The sequence below is a fragment of the Phaenicophaeus curvirostris genome, chromosome 5, assembly GCF_032191515.1.
Source record: "Phaenicophaeus curvirostris isolate KB17595 chromosome 5, BPBGC_Pcur_1.0, whole genome shotgun sequence".
NCBI lineage: Eukaryota > Metazoa > Chordata > Aves > Cuculiformes > Cuculidae > Phaenicophaeus > Phaenicophaeus curvirostris.
In genome coordinates this window covers 30,695,258-30,714,142 of record NC_091396.1, presented here as the reverse complement: position 1 = coordinate 30,714,142, position 18,885 = coordinate 30,695,258, and the positions used below count along the sequence as shown (strand labels likewise).

General features: G+C 46.8%; 2 protein-coding genes across 7 annotated transcripts in view; both read left to right on the top strand.

Annotated features, from left to right (window-relative positions):
• The window catches only part of PSEN1 (presenilin 1), a 175,169-nt gene that overhangs the window by 73,366 nt on the left and 82,918 nt on the right, over window positions 1-18,885 (top strand). The gene's annotated exons all lie outside the window — the stretch shown is intronic.
• The window catches only part of PAPLN (papilin, proteoglycan like sulfated glycoprotein), a 65,150-nt gene that overhangs the window by 38,486 nt on the left and 7,779 nt on the right, over window positions 1-18,885 (top strand). For all 6 annotated transcript variants that reach the window (XR_011337533.1, XM_069858214.1, XM_069858212.1 and 3 more), the window contains 14 exons: window positions 4,398-4,605; window positions 6,344-6,520; window positions 7,797-7,953; window positions 8,586-8,672; window positions 9,201-9,489; window positions 9,621-9,738; window positions 10,443-10,572; window positions 11,764-12,409; window positions 13,147-13,284; window positions 14,152-14,276; window positions 15,189-15,327; window positions 16,773-16,910; window positions 17,527-17,654; window positions 18,068-18,176. Coding sequence is in view for 5 of the 6 variants with exons in the window: in XM_069858214.1 (XP_069714315.1) it covers window positions 4,398-4,605; window positions 6,344-6,520; window positions 7,797-7,953; window positions 8,586-8,672; window positions 9,201-9,489; window positions 9,621-9,738; window positions 10,443-10,572; window positions 11,764-12,409; window positions 13,147-13,284; window positions 14,152-14,276; window positions 15,189-15,327; window positions 16,773-16,910; window positions 17,527-17,654; window positions 18,068-18,176 (2,589 nt within the window). In the remaining variant the exon portion in view is untranslated. The remainder of the gene's footprint in view (window positions 1-4,397; window positions 4,606-6,343; window positions 6,521-7,796; window positions 7,954-8,585; window positions 8,673-9,200; window positions 9,490-9,620; window positions 9,739-10,442; window positions 10,573-11,763; window positions 12,410-13,146; window positions 13,285-14,151; window positions 14,277-15,188; window positions 15,328-16,772; window positions 16,911-17,526; window positions 17,655-18,067; window positions 18,177-18,885) is intronic.

Sequence of the window (18,885 nt, the reverse complement as noted above, 5' to 3'; positions counted from 1 at the left end):
ATTATGCTCCTCTAGCTCCTGGGTTTGTACACAGATGGAACGACCCTCCTTACGACTAAAGACTGAGGCAAAGAAGGCATTAAGTACCTCAGCCTTTTCCTCATCCCCTGTTACTGTTGTCCCTTCTGTGTCCAATAGGGACTGTATGGTCTCCCTAGTCTGCCTTTTATTATTTATATATTTGTAGAAAGATTTTTTGTTATCTTTCACTGACTTGGCCAATCCAATTTCTAGCTGAGCCTTAGCCCTTCTGATTTTTTCCCTACACAATCTCACTTCCCTCCTGTAGTCCACCCAAGAGGCCTGTCCCTTCTTCCAGAGGCCATAAACATTTCTTTTCTTCTTGATATCCCTCAAGATCTCTCTATTCAACCAAGCTGGCTTTCTCCCCTGCCGGCTTTTTTTCCGGACCACGGGGATGGCTTTCTCCTGAGCTGCTAGGACCACCCCTTTGAAGAGCTCCCAGCCCTCCTGGGCTCCCTTGCCCTTGAGTACTGTCTCCCATGAGACTTCACCAACCAGCCTGCTGAAGAGATCAAAGTCTGCCCTCTGGAAATTTAATGTTACCGTCTTGCTAACCACCCTCTTCACTTCACCTAGAACAGAAAATTTTATAATCTCATGGTCGCTTAGTCCTAGGCGTCCACCTACTGCCACATCCCCTACAAGACCTTCTCTGTTCACCAACAGGAGGTCCAGGAGGGCACCTTCCCTGGTTGGTTCATTCACCAACTGTACAAGGAAGTTGTCTCCCACGCACTCCAGGAACCTCCTAGACTGCTTCCTTTCTGCTGTGTTGTACACCCAGCAGATATCAGGCAGATTTAAGTCTCCCACCAGAACGAGAGGCATCGATCTAGAGATTGACCGCAGCTGTTTATAGAAGAGCTCATCAGCTGCTTCTCCTTGGTTGGGTGGTCTGTAACAGACTCCCATCACAAAATCTACCTTCTGGTGGGCTCCTCTGATTTTGACCGGCAGGCACTCAACCTCCTCATCTCCACAATCCATCTCAGTGATGTCCAAGTCCTCCCTTACAAAGAGGGCTACCCCACCTCCTCTCCTACCCTTCCTGTCCCGCCTGAAAAGCTTATACCCCACCATAGCCGTACTCCAGTTATATGAGTCGTCCCACCACGTTTCCGTGATGGCAACAACATCATAGGCCCCTTGCCCTACGACAGCTTCCAGCTCTTCCTTCTTATTTCCCATGCTGCGTGCATTGGTGTAAATGCACTTCAGCTGAGCTGCCGAGCCTTCAGCCCTCCTAGAGGGAACAGGGTTCGTTCCCAACTGCCTGGTAACTGGAGTAGTTGACACCAGAGTGCCTGCATCTCCCTTAGCACCCCGAGGTGTGTTCTCCCCCACTTTTTGTGCGGTGAGGTACTGGTGGTCCTCGCCCGCGCACCCTCTCCCAATCACCAATTCCCCACATCCAGGCTCATTCCTGTCTAGCCTGGGCTCAACCCCCTCCCCCTTCACATCTAGTTTAAAGCTCGATTTATGAGCTTGGCTAGGTTTCTGGCACTAGGTTTCCTTACTCTTAGAAAGGCCTGAATCTTTTTGTTGTCCATGATTTTCAGACCCCTATATCCAGCTATTTCTACCTTGTCCCTTGCTGATATAGCCTTGTAGTTGACTTCATTTGGCTCTTTTTGGGGCATTCAGACCTGTAATAATAGAGCCTTAACTGTGTATCTCACTGTATACCTGCTGGAGGCCTGTGAGAGAGCAGTTGTAGGTGAGAAGGCACTTGGAAACATGAAAGCATTTCTGAATACATGGTAGCCTGTTGCTATTTGCTTTATGTTCTTTAAATCCTTTGTTCTGTGTATGAAGGACTTCTTACATCTATCTGCCACAAGCCTGGAGTCACAGTGGAGCACTGATGAAAAGGTAACATGGAGAAAGACATTACAGAAAGCACAGGAAAGCAGCTGCTCTCTTCTGCTCTCCATGTAGTTGCCCAGTGTAGTCTGTGGGAATGTGGGAACTCTTGTCTTCGACACTGATGGTAGCAGTGTGTGGTGCTTTGCTTTTGATTCTTGCCAATGAAGGTGATGGTGGAGGGTGCTGGCTGGCATCTTTGCTTAGGTGGTTGTGCATGCTCCTGGTAACTTGGCTATTATGGGACTTAGAAGGGGACAGTTTTTTTCATGGCTTTTGACTGCTTATTTTGACTTGGTTTTTTTCTCTGGAATCACTGTAGACTTGAAGGGATGTTCTAGAAGATTTTGTTTGGTTTATCAAGATAAAGAACAGAAAGGAAAAGAAAGCATGATGGACTGGGTGATGGAAATATTGGCCACAGTGCCATAGCAAAAGACTAAGCATTCCTCAAAAGTTCTTTTTTCTTTGGCATGGGCCTGACAGCAGGCATAAAAGTGCTTATATACTCTGATGAGTACAAGGACAAGACATATATAATACTTACAATGCACACTGAGGTATGAGAAGTAAAAAATATCAAAACCAAAACAGTTGTCTTTCAGCAAACTGCTACTAGCCTAGGACTTGCAGTGCTTTGCCTTCTGATGAGGGTTGTAGCCTTATGGTTGACAGTGTCTTGCAAAGGAAATGAAGCAAGTGTCAGATAAGGTGCCTTGACTTACAACTGAAGGAGGCTGTAGCTGATGCTCCCCAGTTGATACAGCCTTTCTAGAACTGTACATTTGCTTTGCAGCAGGCAGAATACAGTTTGGGGATATTTTTATCCCCACTGGAACTTCTGAAAAATCTTCATAAATGAATTTATTTTGAGCCCTGAAACCTGTGGGCATAAAGATTCCAGTATGGCGTGTATGCTGGGGCAAATGGCCGATGCCTTGGTATACCTGCGATATTAGCAGCAAGCAGGGAGCAAATGGTGGATGTTCTCATGCTTGCTAGCTTGTTGCAACCTTGGAATCTTTATTAAGACCCATGGGTTAATAGGAAAGGAATGCACTAGGCAGAAAACATGAAGATAAGGGTCACATCTGCGGGAAACAGGGGAGTTGCACTCTGTTGCTGTACTGCGGGATTCTCAGGGATGGAAATTCACTGGGATAACTGTTACTAGATACAGAGGCACTGTATAAGGTTTGCATTCTCTAAATAAAGTTGATCTCAATTGTCACCCCCATTGACGAGGTCTGTGCCTTAATCGCTACAAAACCCCATCGCTCTAAGTGACTTCTACTTGCTGTTGTTGTTCCCTTTCCTGATGAACGTCTTATTTTATAGCAAAGGCCATTCAATTTTGGGCTGATATTTTCACCTTAAACAGTAAAGAAGTGCATCTTAAGGAGATGAGCGTGTCTTCTCTTGGCTGAGTCTGCCGTGTAGTTTCTTGTTGGGTGTGAATGTGAATTGGCTCTGTGAAACTCATTTTAGGAGTGGCGAGGGCAGAAAAGGGAAACAGCTGTAAGGCTAAGGGAGAAAACATGAACTGCCTTCATGCCCTGGCTGGGGCATATCTGACTGCAAGGGGAGCTAGCAGCTGACAAGAAGATCACCATGATGCTCCCCCTGCACCACCTGTGCTTTTAGAATGTGAAGCACGCTGGAATTGGGAAAGATTTCTCACCAGGCCGTGTAAGTTTTGTTCCTGGCTACCTGGGCAGCTTTGAGATGGAGGAGTGGACAAGGGCAGGGACTTTAACATCCAAACAGTCAGATCATTTTGTGGACATTCACCCTCCTGTTAGCACGGATATATAATTTCTGTGAAAGCTTCAGCAACCAAACACAGGAATAAATATTTTTAAAGTTTTGGGGCTTTTTTTTTGTTTGTGTGCTGCTGTTAGACAATTTGGCCAATGGCAGAAATAAACTAGTTTTCTACTGACTGTTAGCAAAAAGTTCACAAGTTCTTCTGAGAATATCTGACATGGTTTGCAGGCAGTCTTGGCTTGGTTTTTCTGATAATGGCTAGAGGGCTGGAGTGTTAACAGGTGGTTAGGCTGATGTAGGTTGCTTTTCTTTAAGCTGATCTGGATTGTTTTTCTTTTTTTACTTTTTCTTTTCCTTTTTATCTTTATCTTTTTCTTTATCTTTTTCCTTCTTCCTTTTTCCTTTGGTGTTAGCATGACATTCTTTGGTTAAGGCATGACATTTTTGCAGACATCAAGAGACCAAAAGCCATGGAGAAAAATCTTTCCCCTCTGGGAGAGCTCTGCTCTGCACTTCCAGAAAAATGAGTATTTTGTAGTTGAGGATTTGTCTCTGGAGTGGGACTCATGCTCTGCACTGTCAATTTAGCTGGGCAGCACTTGGTCAAATGGGAACTCACTTCTGACTCTACTCTGCAAAGGGGCATTTTGCCTGTCTGATTACAACAGGGACACAACACTGTCTTGTGTGTCTGGACAGTTTAGGTCAGCTTAGATTTGTTTGCTTCATTCTGTGACCTGCAGGTGGAAAACAGGGGAGTGGGGATCCTGCTCAGCTACCTGTGGTGGGGGCACCCAGACTCGCTCCGTTTACTGTGTGGCATTCGATGGTCGGAGCTCCCAAGGGGTGGTGGATAACACTGAGTGCATGGCCTTTGCACAGCAGCCTCGCAGCACTCAGCCGTGCAGCCTGAGACAGTGTGCAACCTGGAGCACGGGGCCCTGGTCAGAGGTGAGTTTTTGTGTGGGAGGCAATTCCTTCTTGGTACGTATTGAAGGGGGATCTGCCAAAGGCTGGGGATAAAGAGGCAGGCTCCTTTTCTGGGGCTGTAAAAGGAGTGTGTCCCTGGACTGGTGGCATGAAGAAGAACAGGACTTGTCCCTGCAACCTTCCAAACAAGTTCTCCAGCTAGCTAGCAGCTATGCGTTCCAAATAAACATATCCGTGTTCCTCAACACCCTGCGTGCCGCTGCACTGCTATTCCACTCATTGCATGTTCTCTCTTCTCTGGTTTCCCAGCCCCTTCCCCATTCTTGTAGTTTTATCAGACCCACCAGACTTGGCACCTGCTGATTTTCTGAGTCAGGCCTGGTGGAGACAGAGGCAGGAGTGAGAGCTGCTGTCCCTCGGCTGATGGTGTACAGTAACACTCTCTCCTTTAAAACAATACCTCATGGCTCCTGCCTGTGCTGTTTATTTCCATGTATATTGCTGCTTCAGCCATAACTAGCCCTGAACAGCAGTACTAAAATCACAACAGTCGGTAAGCAAGATAGTCTTCAAACACTGGTGAGCTGCTGTTAGCCATGAGTCAGTGCAGGGCTCCTCTGAACACAGCTGTGTGGTGCATTTTTTATGTCTATGTGCATTTGTGTCTCCAGGAGAGGAATTCTTTCCAACTGTATGTGCTCAGTGCTGCCATCCAGGCAGCATCTGTTCCAAGGGCTTAGAAAGTAAAGGTAGTGTCTGCTCAGTCCCCAAGGCAGAAGTAAATTTCCCTCTTTTAAAAGAAGTACATGCATGCTTGCAATATTTGACTTATGATTTAGTGGTGGTACTTTGAACAGTGCAGCAGCATAAAATGCAACTTTGAAGCATGATAACCTCGACTTTAAAGTCCGTCCTTCCCCTCTGTCTCATGAGATGTGCCGTATGAATAGTGAGATGACTTCAGGGTTGTGGAGTAAGAGCCCCGTTTGGGGAAGGCACCAAGTGTCACGTTCTTACAAGCTGATTCCTAAGTGATTCCTTCTGAGATTCTCCTATGTGTCTGTGTTTCATATACTCTCAGAGACAAAATGTCACTCTAGTACATGTGTGGCTACAACTCAGGTGAGAATCTCGTCTAAAGTAATTTAGACTTTAGAATTTAGCATTTCCCCAAGTTAATGCTCTCTGTAAGAGAGCCTGGTAATTCATGAAGAAGTTTGCTTGATTCCAGGAAACACCACTGTGAATTTAAGAGGGCATTGAAAATGTCACAAGCCAGTTACTAGTATAGAAGCTGTGTTACAACTCCAAAAAATGGTCTTCAGGCAGAAGATATGAGCAATTCAAGAACCTAATCTTTTTATCTTCTCTTGAATTCTTTACCTTGAGTTGATTTTAATCAGGAGTAAATAACACGAAGTTCCAGGTATTTCCTGCCATTTAGAGTTCTCAATGTATTCTGCAGTATTGATATTATTCCAAAATCATTCTTCATGTCTTCCTTGGTAGAGATCAAGAGAAACGACTTGGCCAAAATCATTCAGCGAGCTCCAGATCTGCCAGACCCTATCCATCATGTCTTGTATCTTCTACAGCATAAACAACTACTCTGCCAGCTCCCATTCCAGAAGATTATTTTCATGATGGTTGGTTGTCTTAGGCAAGCTCAGAATGGTCCTCTGACCTCATGTAAGAAAGCGCAGCCTGGAAAAAGTGGAAACCAGGTGCTTCCTTGTAATTGTTTGACCTCTTTCTGCAGTGCTCAGCCAGCTGTGGGGAAGGTGTCCAGACTCGCACTGTCACCTGCAGAACACAGCAGGGCTCTCAGGCTCAGGACTTTGCTTGTCTAATGGAGCCAAAGCCATCAGCCACACAGCCCTGCCATAAGGAGAACTGCATCCAGGAAATTGGCTGGCATGTTGGAGACTGGGGCCTGGTGAGCATTGCACTTTCATGTTTCAGAAATAACTGATTCTATTGCTGTGTTCCTCACAAACAAGCTTTGATCCATGCAGTCTGCTTGTTGGCTGAGGCTGGGAGCACGTACTGCTTCATGACCAGTCCCTTGGCTCACAGTTGCATTGTAACTGGCAATAGTACCATTCCAGTTAATCTGCTGCCTGCTTTGTATGCAGCTGCTACAAAAATAAATCCTTCTGAGAGGGGGATTATAGTTTTAGTGACAGTGGTGAAACGTAGCCAATAAGCTGAAACAATCCACTCTTGCTGCTTATTCCCAATTCTTCACTCCACCACTGGGAATAGCAGAACAGATTTCTGGCTGAGTGTAGCTTAGAGTTCCAGACACCAGGGCTGGTCATTCCATTTGGTTATATGGTTTAAAGTACATTTTTCTAATTGTTCAGATAAACTGTGCTTCAGCTGGATTAGTCTTCTCTTTATGAAGGGAGCCAGACTGTTGAACCTGGGAAAGATGCCAGGGAGAAGAGATAGGGGTAGATACAATGCAACAGGTGACTTCCAAACACACTTTTCCCCTTTTGTGATAGCCAGACTAACTTGTTCTGGGTCGAAACATGTTATATATGATGCTTCATGAGACATGGGCCAAGTTTTAATAACAGATAAAGGAGTTGCATACCATAATATGATCTTTCCTATCCCCCTGGCTTTCCAATACTAGAAGGGCTCCTCCCAGCATCTGAGTAAGACAGAAATACTGTCCCAAAGTTTGTAAAGCTTGCCATGAGCAGGTGGGTCATGCAGATACTTCATCCTCTTCCCTCCTCTGAGCTGCTGCTCATTGCTCCCTCTTCATTCATAGCTTCCAGTGACAGGAACTCCAGTTAGCTGCTCCCATTGTAAACTGTTGCTCTTGAATGCATAGTTCAAAACTGATCCTCTCACAGCTGGTGGACCCCATTAGTATTGGCATACCTTCAGGCCAGGCTGAAATGATTCACTCCAGCTACCTGCCACACTGCTGTGGATATCAGCAGCTCATCTGGATGTTACAGGATGAGCATGGCTCAGAGACTTCAGGGCTGGGTGGAACATTTGGTAAAATGGTTCATAGTATGATTTTCTAATTGTTCAGATGAATCTAGCTGAAGTATTTTTTTGCATTGTCTTCATGGAGGAAGCTGTGCTTAGCCTGTAGTTAATCATGCATCTGTTCCATGCTTCTGGCGTGTGAGGTTTCTGCGTTCAGCCTCTGCTGCCTGCTCACTTGCCTTGTCTCTGTGTCCAAGTGTTCGAAGAGCTGCAATTCAGGCATCCGGACACGTCAAGTCATCTGCGCTGACAGCGACTCCAAATTCTACAGTCCTGAGACATGCAAAGCCATCCAGCCACAGAAACCAGCCACCCTCGGTAGCTGCAACACACAACCCTGCTACCTGCCTCAGCGTGAGTGGTATTGCTACATACCTAGCTTTTCCTAAGATGCTTTTGTTTAGGAGTTGAAATTTCCAGTGCTGCACCAGCTTATGTTCTCAGCTTCTTGTCTGCCTGTCTCCATCCTGTGCATTTAAGTTTTGTGCACATAACCGTAGGATCTTCAGAGTTCCAATACTTGTGCTGTTTGAAATGTATGTAACGGGCTTGGGAATGACATTGGTGTGTATCCATTTTGAATTTGCTGTTCTGTGATGGCTCTGTCCCAGCATGTGCTACAGACTGACCCCAGGACTCCCAGTCAAGAAGGATGGCAACCTGGGCAAGCTCAGCAGCCAAAAACTATAGCAAACTCTTATCCCTTTGTGGACCAGCTATAAAGGAGGCATAACTGCTCAGAAGATTTTGCTTGCTGTCTGTCTAGTCTTCATGCCAGAACAGTAATGCTGACTTTTGTCTGCCTGCTTATTGCAGGTCACTGTCCTGACAATCCAATCAAATTCAATTGCTGCTCAGCAGCTGCTCCAGAAGAAGAGAAATATTTTCATCAGCTTTAGTCTCCTATTGGCTGCTGGGTGCATTTGCAATTATTAAACATAAGGCTGGGCTAACTGCACTTATTCTGCAAATGTCTCTCTTTGCAGAGGTCCCCAGTATGCAAGACACTATGGGATACAATGTTACTCGCCAGTCCTTGCTGACGCGTTACAACCCAAACAGCTCTGCCACAGGTTTGGAAGAATTTTATTATTCGGGGTTTTGGTGACAGTGGACTTGAAACAGGTGTGGTAAGGTTCCTTCTTTTCTTCATTTCTCTTGTTCATTTCATGGGTTTCTAGAAATCTGTGGAGCTAGGGACAAAACATAAATTCTTTTACACCACAGTAAGCAGTACCTGTCCATACAGAAGAGACTACAGTATATAGATCCCAGGGTCTGGCAGCATGACTTAAGTGCTGGCTGAGACAAATACTGCCCAAAGCAGATCACAGGAAGAAGAAAGGATCATGTGAAGGGACCACAGCACTGTGGCAGGTAAGTTCTCATGGGAGAAGAAGAATGGTCAGGGCAGTGAGCAAAAAACATCAGGACAACTGAATCCAGAAGAGTAAGTCAGCAGACATATTCAGGTGGAATCTTGATACAGAAAAGCCTGTCCTCTAGCCTTGGGCAGGTGAAAGAGAGCAAAGAGGAGGAAAACTCACCAGATTTTTGTGTTTACCTGTTTACCTGCATGCTTTAAGGAGTTCTCTCCCCAGATTCTGGTGATGAAAGGATGCCTCCTGGGAGCTCCATGGTTCGTAGGACCTCTGGGAATTACCACAACCTATCCACCAAGGACCATGACATCAACTTGTTGCCTGTTCACTGGGAATCCCAGTCACAATCATCGAGTTCACATCAGCTCAGCTTCTTTCAAGACCCCACTGCAGGGACTGGCTCTCGGGACTGTCATCAGAGCCCACATGGCTGCTGTCCAGATGGGCACACTCCAGCTTCAGGCCCTTTGGGTAGAGGTTGCCCCTTCAATGCTTGTCACCGAAACAGGTAGCTGGAAGAAGATAGGTCTGAGCAGGGAGGCATTGCTTTTTCCTAGGGGCTTACTGAAATTCACAACCTGTGCCTGTTTAGCCAGGCAGGTCAGGTATTGCTGCAGCCCTTCTGCCTTCTGCCTGTAGGTATGGATGCTGTCCTGATGGAGCATCAGCTGCCCAGGGTCCAAACAACATGGGATGTCCACTATATCACCATGATGGCCAAGTGAGCAGAAATCAGGCCACTGTGGCCACTCCAGCAGTAAGTAAAAAAACTCTTTGCATTTTAGGAATCCATCAGATACAAACATTCAGATTTGACCATGGCGAATCTCAGACTGTGGGCCTCTGTTGCACTGCACGTCTGCCAGTAGTGATGAAGACCAATACTCAGGATGGCATCAGGCCTTTTGGCCCACTTTGCTCCTGTTCAGTCTGGGGCATCCACTTGTGATTCTCTGTAAGCAGGGAACAGTGTGGGTGGTTGGGAGATGTCTGAGAAGTAGGAGATAATCTTGTATAGGACTGGTTGAATAATCCTTGGTAGTCAAATTTCTGTCTGTCAGAAACTTTACATCTGGTTTCTAGGAGAAAAAATGGGAAAAATGTTACCACTGTTAATTTCCTTTGTTTGTCAGCTTTGCTGATTAACCGAGGGCCAAGTAGTCAGGGAGGTTATTCCTCTCATAACTTGGCGTGTTTTGTGAGGCTAGGTGAAAAAAATGGCCTGCCAATGGGCTGGTTAGGTCTGTCTGACATAGAAGTGCAGCCCAGCCCTGGTTGTATGGCTAACAGCCAAGTTTCCTGCCCCTCGCCAGCATGAAAGCCTCTAAGAACCAGACAAATGAATAGAGGTTCGTTGAACAGCTGGCCTTCTGCAGATGACAGCTTGGACACGGTGCCTTGCACATGCTACTGTCCTCATGTATGCACGATAACTCTGGTCTTTCAATTCCTGTCTCTAAGGCGAGTCAAGAGTTGTCCCAGCAGCAACCCTCAGTCGAGTGTCGCGGTTCCGTCTATGGTTGTTGTTTTGACAATGTTGCTTCAGCTTCAGGTCCTCAAGGGGAAGGATGTCTCAATAGGCCCAGCTACCGTAAGTGATGCTTTGGCTTCTCGGTTGAGAAATATCAGAATAGTCCTACAGAATCCAGTAGCATATGGAAGCTTCCTGCGTAGAGGATCTGGTCTCTGTAAAATGTAATATATCTCTTTGAAAAGAAGCTCTGCCTGATGGTTGAGTCTGGGGAAGCTTGGAGGGAGTGAAGAAAAGCATCCAGCTGGTTCCGTTCTATCAGCTACTGCAGAAATTCTTGTTGTCCTTCGCTGAAAGCTGGACAGAATTGTGTTTGTGTGATCTCTGTCAGTCTGTAGGACTTCCAGGTAAGTCCAGAGAAGACACCCTGATGCAGGCTGGAGCGCTCGAAATTAGTTACCTGGGTTTAGAAGTAAGGCCTCTCCAAGGAATCAGGGCTATTGCTCATCCTTCTGACAGCCCATGGGGAGGGGTAAAATGAGAGCTACACCTCAGGATGGTGGTGCTGCTCAGGGCTGCATGGATGCTTCAGCCAGCAGAGTTGAATACGGTGACTACTGTACCATGAGAGGGCACTAAGGCTGCTGGGCGAAAGCATCTTTGCTTCTTTAGTTCCCAGCTGTCTCCTCTTGTAGGCACATTGCTGCTGCCTTGCCTTGCCCTTTTGCCACAGCACAGAGGTTGCTTGCTGGTCAGCTTGGGGAAAGGAAAACTCTCTGGATCCTCCCTGCTCAACCACAGCTTGGGAAAAGACCCCTCAGTCAGAGCCAGTGTTTGTCAGCATCTGGCTGTGATACCTGTGATTCAGAGCACAAGACTCGCTTTGTAGATGCATTGGGCTGTGCTGCTCTCTCTGTCGGCATGTGGAGGGGTATTCTGTAATGCACAAGGCTTACCAACTGTATCTAATCCACTTGCTTTGTGGGCTGGGAAGGTGCAAATGACAGCTACACACCCCTTGAAAGAGAAGAAGCCCCAGAGCCAACCTTGCAGCTACACAAGTCCCCATGAAAGGCTATAAAGTATCCATCTAGTATCTAGATTCAGAGAAATCTGTGAGGATGGTTCTTCTCTCACAAGTGGCAAGACTGGAGCGGAAAGAAATGTGAGCAGCTGCCCAGTTTCAAAGCAGATCAGAGTGCAAGGCTCAGATGTCGTGCCCATCAGATCATCTGAGTAGGTGGCTTGAAGCGCACATACCCTTGTGCTTTGTAAGCCTCACGTCTCCCTCTGTTCTGCTCTTTTTGGTAGCGTATCCTGTCATATGCCTGCTGCCCAGTGCCCACGGCCCCTGCACGAACTGGACCACTCGCTGGTACTTTGTGACTGTGGTTGGCAAGTGCAACCGGTTTTGGTATGGTGGCTGTCATGGCAATAAAAACAGCTTTGCCTTGGAGGAGGAGTGCATGAGAGCATGTCACAACTCCGTGGGTGTCAGCCTTCCAGAGCACCAGTCCTCTTCTGGCACAGGAACCTTACAACATCAGCACACTGCCTCCCGCTCTCATGCAGGGGATGCTCGGAGTCAACAAGCACCCCCAAGAGAGTCTGCAAGCCACGGTCAAGAAGGAAGGGCCTATGGGGCTTCACACCCAGTGCAAGATAGCCACAGACAGGACAGCTGGAGAAGGGAGGTGCTGCCAGAGTCTTTGCCAAGAACTAGTGTGCTGGAGAGCCAGGGCTGGGGCACCCAGCAAAGCAGATTTGACAGCGCGAGCCAGCTGCACTTGCGGCAAACAGCAGTGCCCAGGCCCTCACAGACACAGAACAGCAGTGGCCAGCAGGTGCCCCATGAAGGCAAGCCACAGCATATGGCTTCCAGAGCAGATGTTTCCATGACAGAGGGATTTGGGCACCAGGTGCCTGCAGACTCATTCCCAGCACGGGCTCTGCACAGGTGATGATATTTAATTTTTTTTTCCTGTTCTGCCTTGTGAAGCCTCAGTGCAGCTTCCTCTGGAGTAAAAGTGTTGCCCCAGCCAGGAAAAGCTAACTGGGAATACCTGTGGCCCTTTGGTAAATGAAGTTATTCCGACCTGGGAGTTATCTGCTGTCCCTTTCTTCATACGTTCCCTGTTCTCTGGCAGCACTGGAAGTATGGTGTGTGGAAAGACTGCAGGATCCTGGGATCTTTCTCTGGGCGGCATTTTTATGCTGTAAATGAGATCTGTAGGTGTTTTTCTTGTTCTGAACAACAAATTCGTCCGACTCTCTAACTTTAGAGCCTTTATCTCAGCACTGCATGGAACAGCAGTGGGTTGTTCTAGGGAAGACTTTTAAGACACAGTTTGGGTCAGGATCCACACAATGCTACCCTGAAAATCAGGAATCTGTAGAGATGGATCTAAATGTGTCTGCACTGAATCTGTGTCTGTCTGCTGAGATTAACCTAATTCCTTCAGAAGAAAGGGGTTGTAGAACTCTGTCTTCTTGGGGATATTGTAGCATTCATTCTATCCAGAGCAGCCCTTGCCATGTAGGAGAGGGGTCCCCACACATTGCCTAAGTGTATCCTCTCAGAGCTGAATGGGCAGCTGGTCCTGCTTTGCTCTGTGGTTCTGACTCGTCCGAAGGCACATTAGATGACCCAGAGGAGAGCAGCAGAGGATCCAACGGAATAATTTTCTCTTTCAGAGCTATCCTAAAGGAGGACAAGCCCTCTCTTGTCACAGCAGTCATGGGGCAAAACATCCAGCTGGTCTGCAGGGCAGGGATGTCCCTCTCCTCCAGAGTGGAGTGGGTGAAGGATGGCCGTCCAGTCTTCTCTGACAGGTGAGCTCAGCTGTCTTCATTGCAGAGCAGGTAGGCTTCTTGCTGGGCAGAGTGTCAAATAGGCTTGCCTACTCTCTTTTTAGTCTCACTGTTATGTTCTTAAAAAAAAAAATTTAAAAGTACAAAAGGATGAATAAATCAACAAGCCCATGTATTGACCTAAGACCATGAACTGTCTACGTGGTCTGTGTGCAGCAGAAACAGATATGGTCTGCAGTAGTATTGAGGCATTGGCTAGTGCTGTGGGGCAGAACAGGTTCTGTCTCATAACAAGATACTGGTGGAAGCTGATGTGTAGGTAGTGATACAGAAAAAAGTTGTCATTGTTGGATTAATCTTGGGGCAGCACTAAGTCAGTAGTCCAGGGTGAAGCTTGTAGCCAAATAACTCGGAGTTCCTCTGGCTGGAAGCTGCTGGCACTCTTATCTAAGATATAAATTTTTTTTAAAACTACTGTTAGAGCCTGGTTTTTCTGGAAGCTTTCTCCAGCAACATTTTGGAGCCTGACATTCACTTTGTGTTATGAAAATCACAGTTAAGAAAGGTCCAGTTCTGCTTTTCTGTTTGCAGATGACTGCTGGGGCTCAAGCTCCTGCCTGGAAGGGCAGTTTGCCTCTTCATGGGAGAGGTTTGCTGAAAGCAGTTCCCTGTTTTCCCATCTCAGTTTCCTCTCCGTTCCTGACCTCCTTTCTGCCGCAGTTATTTCCCCTGCCTGTGACCCCTCTGTGTTCAACAGAGGTTTGTTTTTCCCTCAGCTGGGGAGGGCACTACATGGCAATGGTTTATGTAACATCAGCACGAAGGGCCACTCTGCCTTGGCCAGTTGCTCTCTGTGGCCAGGCAGAGGCAGTTAATTCTCTGTTTCAGGCACACCTACCAGTCGGACAGTTCCTTAGTGATCAGCCATGTCAAGCCAGAGGATGCCGGGACTTATGCATGCCTCATCTCTGACAGGAGGACAGAGAGCCGACAGATTCAGTTACAGATCACAGGTAACTTCCACTTAAGTCCGAAGAGGTAGTAGCTCAGAGCTTCTCATGGTTACTGACAACAGGAGCAGTAAAGCCAGCTACAGGAGCAAACTTCTTCCGCTGCCATACCGTGCTAGCAGCATTGCCATCACTCTATGTCTGTAATGTTCCAAGAGCAGGTCAGTCTCCTCCAGTACAGGGATGCCAAGAGGGAGTGTGGAGGCAGCAGGGCTTCTTTTGCTGTTGCCACATGATAAAGCCTTATCCCTAAAGCACTTCCTGCAGTGCCACCCGATAACTCTAGTTGTGGCTTGCCTGTAACCTGCCCCATTTCCAGCACAAGTAAGCATGTCTTCATCCCCGAGAGTCATCAACTGCCTCCTGATCCCTGAAAGCAGGATCCAGAAGAGGAGTTTTCTGCAGTTTCCTGGGCCCTCCATCTCTCACTGTAATGTGACCTGTCTGCCATGGCTGCCTATGCTGGTGCGGTTTTGTGTTTCGCCTAAACAGGTTTTGCTGGGTAATAGATTCACTGTTCTGAAAAACGTGCTTTATTTAAGAAAAAAAAAATTTAAAAAAATGCTTAAGAGAAGTCGCTAAAGCTGGGTCAGCAAGGCACCCTGTAGCCTTCAAACTCCGAAGCGTACTTTGTCACAGCAATGGCACATGGGGCAGAAGTCGTTGTGGCCTAAGAGATGCTGCAACATGTTCACTGATAGAGGAGAGAAAGGAGTCTAAAATTGCTTGCCTGCAGGTCTGTGACTCTCATTAGTAGACAGTGCAGGCTTACTGCACTAGTCAGCCAGATAACAGATGGCTGAAGAGCTCTTTGGCTCCAGTTCAGCAAGCTCTCCCAAGCTCATAGAAAGCCTATACAAGAGGTCACAGTAAGAAGGGTTCTTTTATTCACATATAGCATTTTATTGTGAATAGAGCATCAGACTGCTGTTCTGGCAGAGGGTGAGAGAGGTCGGGTCCTTCACAAGGAAAATCAGCAGCATCGAGAGCGATCCCAAGGCAGGAAGGCTGAACCAGCAGCCAGTTCCTCTGTGCATCAGCAATTCACACACAGGTAAGTTCACATACAGCAACAGTTTGTCCACCATGCCTAGCTGATGAACCATATGGCATCTCTTCATGTAGAAAAGCTGAAGATTGGAAAGGTCCTGGGTCAGCTGTTCTAGGGCACAGTTGGGAAGCAAGCAGTACTGAACTGCTGACAAGAGGAATAGGCGAAAATCCCAGTTGCAAGCTGTCTTCTGTCCTCCCTGAGGGTCTCTTGAAAGACGCATATTCTGAGCAAAGCTGTGTAGGGCAGCTGACAACAAAGGAGCTAGGTTCAAATAAAAGTAGAAATATCAGGGGCAGCATCCATAGCTGTTCAAGTTAGAGTAGGCAGAAAGAGAAACTCATGGAAAAAAAAGCAAAGCAAATATGAATTGCTTAACTAGCACAAAATAGACATTTATATTAAGAAAAAAAAATAAAGCTCTGATTACTTTAGCCCCCACCCATTTATTTTAAATATTTTGTGAACAAACCAGTTTGACTCAAAACTATCTCCTCGCATACTGAGTGGTGTATTTTATAGCTTCTTGCATGTTTCTTTCATGCTTCTAGGCCCCACAGAAATAAAGGGGTACAAATTATTTTTGCCTTAAATGCAGCACGTTGGGGCTCCAGACTAAATGGGACCATGATCTGGTTCCTCCTTTCTTTTGAGTTTACAATCTAAAACCCAGCCAGTTTGCCGAGTTCCCCACCAACATGCTTAGCTGCCTTTGCCTGAAAGCAGGAAGAAGTGATTCATTGAATTAAGAGCACTGAAGTAAGGCTCCTTGGTTTTGTTTTTTGGTTTTTTTTTTGAGAGAGAGAATTCAGGTCAGAGAATTGGATTTGGGGAGATGATGTTTTATTTGACTCTGGGAACACCATGGTTTAGTTCACTTCCAGAATGGTGTTTAGCTGTAGTTATGAGAGAGCAAAGAGCATGAAGAGACAAGTGGTATGGGAGGCCAACCTCAGCCTTTCTGCTACACAAAGTGGATGGCAGCTCCTGAGCCTTGCATGCAGCCAGGTGATTGCAATGAGCTCTTTGCACCCCAAAAAATTTCTGCTCATTTTTGTGTGCCAGACAAGAACCTCGGGGTAAACTTGCTTGGAGTCCCATTCAGGACTTTGTACCATTTGCCGCATGTTCACATTGTTAACACTTCCTAGGCTGTTATCCAGAGAGCTGCTGTAAGAAACAGCATTGCTGTGTTAAAAGGTTAGGCCGGCTGGCAGGAGTGGGGCATCAAGCTATGCTGAGCTGGAGCAGGATTTGATGTAGGCTGCTCTTTTCTGAATGTTGTGAGTGAATGTTAGTAATGGCAAGTATCTGAGCTCTGATGGGAGTACAGAGACCACCCTTTGGAGGTAAAAAGTAACGCTTGTGATTTAAAAAGTCTTGTGCTTAAGGTCAGATTTTCAATGAGGAAGTTTCTGCATTTTTTGCTGTGGTTGTGGACATTGCAGGCTGAGAATGGATAAGAGTGAACCCTCAGTAGTGGAGGCCAGTGTTGGGGAGAGAGTCCGACTGCCCTGCAGAGTGGAAGCATCACCAGCTCTTACCATTGAGTGGCAGAAAGACGGGCGGCCCCTCTCATCTCCAAGGTGAGCTCCCAGGTGGCTCCATCACACCCACAGGCAGGTTCACGTTGAGGAGAGCCCCCTTCTTGCCCTCCCTTGTCTCATCCCTGAGAGAATGGAGCTGCTGGCCATGGAGCCAGAGCCCATCCTGCATTCTGGCCAGACCGTACTGCCTGTCTGTGCTCACAGATCAGAGTCTGAATATCGCACCTGCGAGTGAACAGCTGTGATACAGGGTCTACAACCAAGCCAAAGCTGAAATTTGTTCATGTACAAGATTAGCAGAAAGAGGGCACATTGCAAGGAAATTTGTCAAAAAACAGCTGGTCTGTGAGCCAGGGCAGAGGTTGACATCAAAGAGAAAGATCAGGGTGCCTGCAGTGAAGCTCTGCAGCTACTGCTGCTGCTTTTCTGCAGCTTCCCTCACCTTTTGTTCCCAGAAGCCTGCTCTAGCAGCAAGCTTTTCCAGAATCTACAGCACTAGTGCAGGGATTTGAGGACCAGGTTGAACCGAGCTGCTGCTAAACCTTCTTGCAGTGTTACTACGAAGTTGTACATGAGGCTCAGCTTCAGCTCTGGTGGCTGGAGTCCCATACTGACCCAAGCACAGGCTGAGGGTCTTTCTGGTTTTGCTTCCCAGATACAGGCAACAGTCAGATGGGGCCTTGGTGATCAGCCGGGTCAGCTCTGAAGACGTTGGCTTCTTTACCTGTATTGCCTCAAATGGACGTGACCAGGACCAGCGCCAAGTCCTGTTTCGAACTCTAGGTACTGGATGGGTAGAGGCATGTGTGGCAAGTTTGTACACGCATGTGTGTGCACATACAAGTGGGAACAGCGAGGGCTGGGCAGTGCGGGTTTCATGCCTGGTCATGCCACTTGACTTCATACCTAATGTTTCACAGGCAGCTTGAGGACAAGGAAAGAATAAGTTGTTTTACCTAATAGTAATCTGCATGTGTTTAGCAGATCATGGTGCTTCAGGCAGTCGGGAAGAGAGACTAATAGCACAGTAAGAGTGACTCTGAGTGCCTTGTTTCTGGGACATTGGTGTGAAATGAGTACAGGAGCAAAAGGAACTAAAGAGGTGATTCTTCTGCACATGTGATGTGCTTGTGTCCAGCGGGAGGAAAAAGGTCTTTGAGATCTTTGCTACTTGCCCTATTTCCTTTCTGGTCTAGGGGAGCTGAGGATCACTGGTCTTCTGCCAAGCATCATGGTACCTGAGGGAGGGACTGCTCAGCTTCATTGTACAGTGACACGCAACAATGTGAATATAAGGTGGTCAAGGTGAGCAAAATAAGACAGAATTTCCCTTTCCTTCTCTTCCTGAACCTCATCACTTACCTTCCAAATAATAATGCAGAATGCCTTCCAGGTAAGAGAGAGATCCATTGTTCTCAGCCCCAGCTCAAATCACCTAGACTTTCCTTATCATCTCTCCTATTACCCGAAGAATCCCGGGCAAGAACCCTGCAGGTTGTCGGGATCACCAAGTTCGTGTTCCAGCCAAATGAGGAGGAAAGCAGATTTAAGCTAAGATTTTATTTAGTTCAGAAGGGCTCCGTGCTGGAAAGCTAGTGACATTACAACAGCAAATACTAAAAATGAGCAACCAGAGGAAGACCTTTAGTTGGTCTTTGTACACTTTCTCTGCCTAATCCTAGCCAACAATTTAGCACCTACAATAACAGCAACTCTTCCCCCAACTTCCTACTGTAACCACTCTTTCTCTTTTCTGTCAAGTGGGAGCAACTCTGAAGTGTTTTAATAAAGGTAAAGGAAAAGCTGTACCCTCTTCTCTTGGAGGTTTACAGTGGAGTCTATGAACTTGTGCAGGAGTCTGGTAGGCCTTTTTTTTTCCTACTTGAAAATAATCAGTTCTGTTTTGGGGCCTTCTTGCAAAGGATCCAGAGAGTAATTGGATTGGTAATTGTTTAAATCCCTCTTCTCCAAGAGGATGAAGAAGCAGGCCATCTCAGAAAGGGAGCTTACATAA